The sequence below is a fragment of the Penaeus vannamei genome, chromosome 26 (genome assembly GCF_042767895.1).
Source record: "Penaeus vannamei isolate JL-2024 chromosome 26, ASM4276789v1, whole genome shotgun sequence".
NCBI lineage: Eukaryota > Metazoa > Arthropoda > Malacostraca > Decapoda > Penaeidae > Penaeus > Penaeus vannamei.
Genome location: NC_091574.1, coordinates 21945647 through 21955646, shown reverse-complemented (window position 1 = coordinate 21955646; position 10000 = coordinate 21945647). Strand labels below are relative to the sequence as shown.

Genomic DNA, 10000 nt, shown 5'->3' with positions numbered 1-10000 from the left:
TGATGTACTTCTGGATGGGCGCGCCGCCGTCGCTCTTCGGAGGCTCCCACTTGAGGTCGACCTTGTTCTGGTCGTAGTCGGCCACCTGCAGGTTCTCGGGCGCGCCTGGCTCCTCTGTAAATAAAGAAGGTTACATATAGTAAGAACGATGGACATTTTAGTGAATGGCTTAAGACTGAAGGTACATCGAGATATATTGCAAAAAGTCCACGCGGTCTTCCTACTTACCGTAAGGATCCTTGGCGAGCACAGGCTCTTCAGCCTTCAGGGGCTCAGACTCGCCCTCGGCGTTGACGGCGCGGACCCTGAACTGGTACTCAGTTCCGGGGGTGAGGTTGTTGAGCTCGGCGGCGGGCTCGGGGCCGTTCGAGCGGCCGGCGGGAACCCAGAGCCCAGTGTTGGGATCCAGCTTCTCCACCTGGTAGTACTCGATGGGGCTGCCGCCGTCGTCCTTGGGGCGCCTCCACTTGAGCTTGCAGCCGGTGCCGCGGACGTCGGACACTTGGATGGGTCCCTCGGGCGGCATGGGCTTGTCGGTGACGGTCACGCGCACCGTCACCTGATCCTTGCCGGAGCTGTTGGTAGCCTGGATGGTGTACTCGCCGGTGTCGTCGCGCACCGCCTCGCGGATCACCAACTTGGAGTTGTAGTCCACATTGTTGATGTTGACGTGGCGGTTGGAGTCCAGCTTGCGGTTGTCGAAGGTCCAGGTGACGGACGGAGGCGGCTCGCCGGAGATGTCGCAGTCGTACTTGATCATGGAGCCCGCGGACACGGTGATGTCGCGCAGGTTCTTGCGGTCGATCCTCGGGGGAACTGCAGAGGTCAAGAATCGTTAGTCTCATGTCCTTCAGTGAAGTAACCGTGTGCCCCTCATCAAATATATCAATCCCCTTTTCAATGACTGTATACTACCTATCATCGAATCATTAGCTCTGAAATTCTAAACAACCACCTGTTTCAAGTGTATAGCCAAAGAGAATATGAAATCGGACCCAAAACGCACCGAATCTGGCCTTGGCGGTGATGGTCTTGCTCGGGTCGCCAGGCTCTCCGGGGCCGGCCTTGTTGACGGCGATGGCGCGGAACTGGTACTCCATGCCCTCCGTCAGGTTGGTGATGGAAGCCTTGCATTCGGGGCCGTCGGACTCGCCAGCCTTCTCCCACAGATTGCTGCAGGGGAAGAAATTGTTATATGAATGCAAAGATGGGCGGATATATAGGTAATGTTCTTCAGAAACGTGAGATCGCAAGATGAGTAGATTTAAAGGAATGATACTTACGTGTACTTATCCCTCTTCTCAACAATGTAGTGAGTGATGGGAGAGCCGCCATCGTCAATGGGTTCGGACCACTTGATGTCGATGCGCGTGGCGTCCCAGTCCGTGGCTTGAGGAGCTCCGGGCCTGCCAGGAACAGTGAAGGGGTCCTTGGCCGTGATGGGCGCGAGCGTCACCAGCGGCTCGGATTCGCCCTCCTTGTTGAAGGCCTTCACGCGGAACTCGTACTCGTGGCCGGGAGTGAGGTCGGTCACCTCCATCTCGGGCTGGCTGGACTTGCCCACTGGCAGCCACAGGCCCATGTCGGGGTCGAACTTCTCGACGATGTAGCCCTCGACAGGCACGCCACCGTCGTCCTTAGGTGGCTTCCAGTTGAGCTTGCATCCTTCCTTGTGGATGCCAGACACCTCGAGAGGTCCTTCGGGCTTGCCAGGCTTGGAAATGACGGTGATGCTGATTTCGGCCTCGTCGCGGCCATGCTGGTTCGTGGCCACGATCTTGTACACGCCAGAGTGCTTGCGGAGCGGCTCATCGTTGATGTATTTGGTGTTGTAAGGAACGTTCTTGATGGAGATGGTGTTGGTCTCCTTGACGGACTTCTTGCCAAGGAACCATTCGGTGTCAGGAACGGGCTCACCAATCACCTTCACGTCGATGAGGATGGGCTCTCCCTCGCGGACGGTCAGGTCGCGGAGGTTGCGGCGATCGATCTTAGGAGCCACTGTTGGGTAAGAATTCATTAGAAAGGGTCGGGAATATGAACCGCACTGACTAATTTATTTATACATCTGTTTCTCCTGAAATTACCTCAACAAGAGAGAGCACAAATTAAAAGAAAGAGTCTGCAATACTTACACTTCCTCGGCTTGCAAGTAACTGGCTTGCTAGGCTCAGATGGGTCTGAAGGTCCAGCCTCATTGACGGCCCGGACGCGGAACTCGTAGGTCTCGCCCTCGTCCAGGTTGTTGACACGGCCCTTAGGTTCCTGACCCCTGACCTCGGCGGCCTTGATCCACTTGCCGGAGGCCTCGTCGCGCTTCTCGATGATGTATCCCGTGATGGGGGCGCCGTTGTCCTTGGCCGGCTTGGTCCACTTGAGCTCGACGAAGTCCTTGTCCCAGTCGGTGGGCTCAGGCTTGCCTGGGGGATCTGGGGGGTCGAAGGGGTTCTTGGCAATGATGGTGTCCAGGCCCTCCAGAGGCTCGGACTCGCCCTCGCTGTTGATGGCCGACACGCGGAACTTGTACTCGTGGTTCGGCTCCAGGTTCTCGACCACCATGTTAGGCTCGCGGGACCTGCCTGCTGGAACCCAGCGGCCGGTCTCGGTGTCCAGCTTCTCTACGATGTACTGCTCAATGGGGGCGCCACCGTCGTCCAGGGGCTCCTTCCACCTGAGTGTGCAGCCCTCCTTGTGGACGTCAGACACCTTGAGTGGTCCCTCTGGCTTGCCGGGCTTGTCTGCACGGAGAAGGACACATTTCAATGAGAACATTATATGTGTTGCAGCAGCTGGTAAATAATACACCCTGTATCAGCACAATAATCAGCCTGAAGCGGCAAGAAAAACTTACCAAGGACGATGACCTCAATGGCGACCTCGTCCTTGCCGGCCGTGTTCTCAGCCTTGATGACGAAGGTGCCGTTGTGGGCGCGAGTGCAGGACGGGATGACCAGCTTGGTGCGATGGTCCTCCTCGTCGATCTTGATGCCGTCCTTGTCGGCCTCCTGGCGGGCCTTGTTGATGAACCACGTCTTCTTGGGGACGGGCTCGCCGGTCACGCGGGCGTCGAATTTGATCATCTGGCCGGCGCGCACGCGGATGTCGTCCAGGTTGGAGCGGTCGATCACGGGAGCAACTGCGGAGGACAAGCAAGAAATGGGCGTGAATGAAGCTCCCGCACTAGATCCCATAATGTTAAAAAGATAGGTACAGCTGTTCTAATAAACCCATTCTCAGACACTGATCCTAAACCACAATAGATTCCGTAATGTTAAAAAGATTGCTGCAGCTGTCCTAACAAACCAATTCTCAGACGCTGATCCTCAAGAGTAAGAGACACTTACGGAACTTGGCCTTGGCAGTGAAGTTATCAGAAGGATCTGAAGGCTTGCTCTGGCCGGCCTTGTTGACGGCCTTGACGCGGAACTGGTAGGTCTGGCCCTCGGTGAGGTCCTCCACCTTGAACTCGGGCTTGTTGCTCTTGGTGTCGCAGTGCTTGACCCACTTGGAGGAGAACTTGTCCTTCCTCTCGATGATGTAGTGGGTGATGGGGGCGCCGCCGTCGCTCTCGGGGGCCTTCCACTTGAGGTCGCACCACGTCCTGTCGTAGTCCTTCACCTCAGGCTTGCCGGGCTTGCTTGGAGGATCTGCGGGAGACGCGGGGTTAGGACGCGTGTTCTCTCGACCCCATAGGCTTGTGCTCATAGGCTTGTGTATGTGTATCTAGTGTGTGTATATATATATATATATATATATATATATATATATATATATGTATGTATGTATGTATGTATGTATAAGTGTGTGTGTGTGTGTGCATATCCATCTATTTATTTATCTATACATACATACACATATATGTGGATATATGTATACACCTTTATATTGATAAATAGACACACACACACACACACACACACACACACACACACACACACACACACACATATATATATATATATGTGTGTGTGTGTGTGTGTGTGTGTGTGTGTGTGTGTGTGTGTGTGTGTGTGTGTATGTATATGTGTACACGTCCATATGCATGTGTATATGCGTGTTCATTTGCATATTATATATATGAGCATGTGCACATACATGTGTAAATGAATGCTCATGTGTATGTGTAACAGTGTGTTTAGATATGCGCGTATGCGCATGTGCATGTGCCTGTGTATATGCATGTACATATGCATATGTATGTGCATGTGCATGTGTACGTATACGCGTAAGAGAGACATACTATTCACACACGTGCACTGCGGGTGAATGTCTTACCGAAGGGATTCTTGGCCTTGGTGGGCGTCTCGGTCTCCAGGGGCTCGGACTCGCCCTCGGAGTTGACGGCCCTGACCCTGAACTGGTACTCCTTGCCCTCGGTCAGCCCGGGGACCTCAGCCTCGGGGCTCTGGCGGACAGAAACACATCGAGATATTATAACAGACCGGAGGAGAGTCAAGGGATTTAGCCATTTATATCCAAGACATATTCGTTCATCCTGCTCCCCGCTTTCGTCCCTTGAAGCTGACCTTGGACTCGGTGACCGGCACCCAGCGGCCCGTCTCGGTGTCCATGCGTTCCACGACGTAGTGGTCGATGGGCTCGCCGCCGTCGTCCTCCGGAGGCTCCCACTTGAGCTTCACGGACTCGGCGGTCACGTCGGACACCTTCAGCGGGCCCTTGGGCTTGCCCGGACGTCCTAAGGAGAGAGATCATTAGTTGAGGAAATCCTTTCATTCCTCGGGGTTGGGTTTCTTGGGTGGCAATCAACAGAGGGATGGGTAGCACCGCTTAGAACCCCGCAGAGCAGGAATTACTATAGTCACAAGAGCCTTAAGGTCCTTCCTTACTCACCGATGACGATCAGGTCGAGCTCGGCCTCGTCGGTGCCCGAGTCGTTCTTGGCGAAGATGGTGTAGATGCCCGTGTCGGAGCGCTTGGCCTTCCTCAGGATCATGGTGGTCAGGTGCTCCTCGCTCTCTATGGTCAGCCGATCGTTCTTGATGGGCTCGCCCTTGAACGACCACTTGACGGTGGGGTCGGGCTCGCCGGTCACCGTTGTCTCGTTCTTAAAGGTGATGCCCGAACGGATCGTCTTGCGACCCAGGGACTTGCGGTCGATGCGCGGCGCCACTGCGGGGCATCGGGCTCATTATCATTAGCTCGAATAATTGCCTCAAATGGCCATGCGATACATGAGATGTATCGCCATAAAACATCGTATCTCTGATATGAACCATCAGTCATGAAGACAAATATCACACAAAACGCGAAAGCAACTCACGGAATCTGGGCTTGCAGATGACGTTGTCCGAGGGGTCGGAGGGCTCGGAGGGGCCGGCCTTGTTGTGGGCGATGACGCGGAACTGGTACTCGTGGTCGGGCTCCACGTCAATGATCTTGATCTTGAGGCGGTCGCCGGGGCCGCTGCCGCACTCGGTCCAGCCGCGGCCGGACTGGGGAGGGGGGGGGGGGGGTAAGTGCATTGTGCGAGGTGGGGACCTATTTCTAACTTGCGCTTTGTGATTTAGATATTTACAAAAGTTAAGATACATATGAAACAGTATACAGTTAAAAGGCCATTACTATTGTAATTATACACAAATCCATCAAGCCCCTATTGAATGGCGCCTCCGACACCAGACTAAATCCAAAGGCAAGGCTCTAAGCCAAGAGTACTCACCACATCACGCTTCTCGATGGTGTACTTGGTGATGTCAGCGCCGCCGTCGGACTTGGGCTTCGTCCACTCCAGCTCCACGAAGTCACGGTCCCAGTTGGTGGCCTTGGGCTTGCCGGGCTTGCTTGGAGGATCTGGAAAGAGTGATCGAATGCATGAAGCGATATCAAGGTATATTGCATTCGGTGATATATGACATTTGCCCACTAACATGTAGCGTGACATCAAGAGCAACATGAAGAGGAGGTCTTACCGAAGGGATTCTTGGCGATGATGGCCTGGTCAGCCTCCAAGGGCTCGGACTCGCCCTCGGCGTTGACGGCCTTCACGCGGAACTTGTACTTCTTTCCCTCCTGGAGCCCCGTGACGTCGTACTCGGGCACCTTGGACTCGCCGCACGGCATCCATTGGCCGGTGAGCGGGTCGAGCTTCTCGATCTGCGGGAGGAAGCGCTCGAGTGTTACGGACGAAGTTAAGTGCGCATGAGGACCTTATCTGCAGCTTTATGAACATATATAGATCTGTATGATCTGTATTTGTCTACGCGAACAGACAGCCACTTGCCTCATAGTGGTCGATGGGCATTCCGCCGTCATCCTCCGGCTTCTTCCACTTGAGCTTGCAGCCGTTGGCCTTGACGTCGGTGACCTCCAGCGGGCCCATGGGCTTGCTTGGCGGTCCTGGGGGCAGCGGAATAGGGAGGCGGAGGGGATTAAAACATTGTCCGGAGGAAATAGGACACGAGAACAGCACGTGAAGCTTACAATAATCTTAGCGACAAAACCAGCAACGCGTCACTTACCGAGGACTGTGAGGTTGATCTCGACGGAGTCCTCGCCGTGCTTGTTCTTGGCGGTGAGGATGTACTTGCCGTTCATGCTCCTCTGCGCCTTCATGATGACCAGCTTGGTGTTGTTGCCCGTCGAGTCCACGCGCATCGTGTCCTTCGTCAGCACCTCCTGTTCGGGGAAAGAATGCAAGGGCTGTTGTGCACCGGAGGCGAGTCGCACGCGCAGGAGCACACCACGACCACCAGCGAGCGAGGCCGACCGCACCGCGCAGCCGAGGCCACGTCAGGAGCACCGCCACGACAGTAGAGGAAGGAGGCGCGGAGAGAGCAGTCGAGTAGAAGTGGGGAGGAGGGAGGATGAGAGAGAGAGAAAGAGAAAAAAACTAGCATTACCACGTGTGAACTACTTGTTAGACAACTCACTAGCAACAGATAAGACGGAGGCGGCCAGTGAGAGGGTGCAATGAAGACCTTTGTTAGTAATGAATGCAATGACTTCATGAACAGGTACTTACGCCACAGTGTTAGCTTTCACATCATATATACATACTGATGACCCGCTGAAAAAATAAGTAGAGGAATAGAAAGAAAGGGGAAAAAAGAAAATGCTAGAATTGGCAGTGTAAGGAAAGAAAAAATGAAATTTCGAGTGAAAAATAAAGCAAGATTGTAAAGTAATATGAATAAATCTGAGGGAGAGGTCAGCTGGGGAAATTATTAAAAGATAGACTAACTGAAACAGGTAATACATCACATATCCATTCACATAAGAGAGAGAGAGAGAGAGAGAGAGAGAGAGAGAGAGAGAGAAGAGAGAGAGAGAGGAGAGAGAGAGAGAGAGAGAGAGAGAGAGAGAGAGATAGAGAGAGAGAGAGGGAGGGAGGGAGGGAGAGAGAGGGGGGGGGGCAGTAGAGACGAGAACACGGTGAAAAAAACGAGAAAGAGAAAAATAAAAAAAAGGAATCTAGAAAGAGACATAGAGACAGGGACATAGAAAGAGACAGAGACGTAGAAAGAGACAAGAGATAGGGACATAGAGAGAGACAGAGACAGAGATACAAGAATATGATGAATAACAATGAATACCATAAGCATGGCCGCCATCCGTGCTAACTGCTGAAGTTTACAAACCAGGTTTGGTGATCGCAGACAGAGTGTACACACAAATCACTTCTTATATCTCAGACCCCAAACAGCAAACGACTCGTTTTTCACTCTCAATCCCTTCCCATAAATCTATTAGTACACTAGTCCGCCTCACCAATCCTGGGATGATTTAGCAGGGTCTTTTTTTTAAACTTCGCCATCTCCAGCAGGCACCTGTGAGTTAGTTCAGAAAAGATCTAACAAGATGCAGTTTCTCTAGTTCCGTCCCATGCGCCACCACCAGTAAAACTTTCTTTAGAGGTTGAAAAAGATAATGACTTATATAAAGGGGTTGATTTAAGGGGGCTATGTATTAAGGGTACAGTTTTTTGTTTTGTTTTACTATTTCACAAAATCAGTGTTAAAAAATGGGGAAATTTGATGTGAAAATGGAAAATGGAAAATTCAGATGTGTTATTTTGACATTTGTTTATGTATATTTAGAAAAAAGATCGATCAAATTTATGCTAATCATACACTCAGTTCTAATTAGGTAACCAGACATGTTTAGCTGTGTACAATACATGCTCGTGCCGAATAATTGTCCACAGTTGTGCACAAGCATCTTGGTAGACACAGCCAAAAGGAACGCTTATGTTTCAACGCACTTTCACGTTTCATTTCCACTTGGAAAAATGAGCTAACATGTACCTTTCTATATATATTTTTTACATATGTATATATATATGTATATATATATATATATATATATATATATATGTATGTATATATATATGTATATATATATGTATATATATGTGTATATATATGTGTATATATATATATATATATATATATATATATATATATATATATATATTTATGTATATGTGTATATATATATATATATATATATATATATATATATATATATGTATATATATATATATTTATATATATATGTATATATATATATATATATATATATATATATATATATATATATATGTACAAATGTATAGATAGATATAGGTATAAAATTTCAAAGAAACAATGCATGCATCAAAATTGATGCACTGTGGTTGAAACATACTGTCTTTTATGGCCATGCTAATACGTCACTCTCACCAATGGAAGTGAGACATGCTTTTTATTATTATTTCTACGAGTCCCGTACAGTCACTAGTGAACTTTGTATCGACAGTCTACATTGCGTTGGCGGGTGTACCTTGGCTATACGCCAGACGGCTCTTTTCTTTCAGCGGGCCCATTGTCGATGTCCTTCGCAAAACACTGATCTGACAGAGGCTTTCCTCGCTGACATCGCAGCTCCTGTCCCCTCGTCGAAGGGCCCAGGAGCAGCTCTGTCAGCAGAGGCAGCAAGAGCGCTCGCACATCAGTGTCTTGTCGACGTCAGACACGCAAGAAGTCAGCGTCACTTGTCTGATTAAGAAGTAAACGCGTCTAGGGAAAGCGGGTCCGAGATGCCTGCGTGCTCATGCTAAGAGACATCATGCCAGCCCACCAATGCAAAGCTTTACTGTGGGAGGGAATTACTGATGCTCCTTCTATCCGCCTTCCTCCGGTACTGTGTGAGATGTGTGTGATGTGCTCCTCCTGGGACTGAAATCCTTGTTCCTTCCACCTGACTGACTCGCTTATTGTTCCAGCAAAAGGGGATTTCTTTTGGGAGGGAAGGTGGGGAGGGGGGGAGACTAGATACCGTGGGCATTATGAACAACATTACAGATTGAAAATAAACTGATTTCCAAAAAAGAAAATGTAAAAATGAACGTAGAAAACCAGACTTGTTATTTTAACGGTAACTGAAATAAAGGTGGAGCCAGCTAACTGAGGGAGACCAAGGAGCTTTGTGATAATAACTACTAATCCGAAGCATTTGCTAACTAAAGCTGTAATGAAGCGTTATAGTCGAGCTTTAAGATAATATGATGAAGTAGCAACATTTTAGAGTGAAATCAACAAATCAGCTGATACTTGAACTGCGCCAATAAGCGATGTGAGTAACCAAATCGCTAAGAATACAAAATAAATTAAACCTTTGACGTTATAAAGTGAAACGAATAACTCAAAAGAAAAAGAAAGAAAAAAAAATAATGAAAAAGAACACACAATATGAAAGCACTGAGAACATAAGAAACTACAAAAGCATAAGTAATCAGTTTATTTAATTAACAGAGAAGGCATGTCATAAAAATGCCGAAAATTTTGAGTAAGCTAATCCTAACTAAGCTATGACCACTAGCATATCAAGCTGACCGTAATGATATATATATGAACTCACTGATGACTACCTACAAGGACCTGAGCAGTTATGGTTGATATATCCTTAAACCTATGCTAATATGCTAAGAACTTAATAGTCTTTATGCTCACCTACAAATCATTCATCTTCTAGCCTATCGAGTTATTTGTACTGAAACACT

The 10000-nt window shown here is 49.3% G+C and overlaps 1 protein-coding gene across 1 annotated transcript in view; it reads right to left on the bottom strand.

Moving 5' to 3' along the window:
• bt (projectin protein bent) overlaps window positions 1-10000 on the bottom strand; it is a 149103-nt gene that overhangs the window by 30630 nt on the left and 108473 nt on the right. The window contains 15 exon segments of the mRNA XM_070140161.1: window positions 1-114; window positions 229-816; window positions 1007-1173; window positions 1284-2001; window positions 2136-2738; window positions 2852-3136; window positions 3345-3647; window positions 4276-4405; window positions 4527-4696; window positions 4852-5130; window positions 5282-5453; window positions 5681-5811; window positions 5931-6114; window positions 6242-6357; window positions 6480-6660. The exon segment at window positions 1-114 is cut by the window's left edge and continues 468 nt beyond it. Of these exon segments, the coding sequence (XP_069996262.1) occupies window positions 1-114; window positions 229-816; window positions 1007-1173; window positions 1284-2001; window positions 2136-2738; window positions 2852-3136; window positions 3345-3647; window positions 4276-4405; window positions 4527-4696; window positions 4852-5130; window positions 5282-5453; window positions 5681-5811; window positions 5931-6114; window positions 6242-6357; window positions 6480-6660 (4141 nt within the window).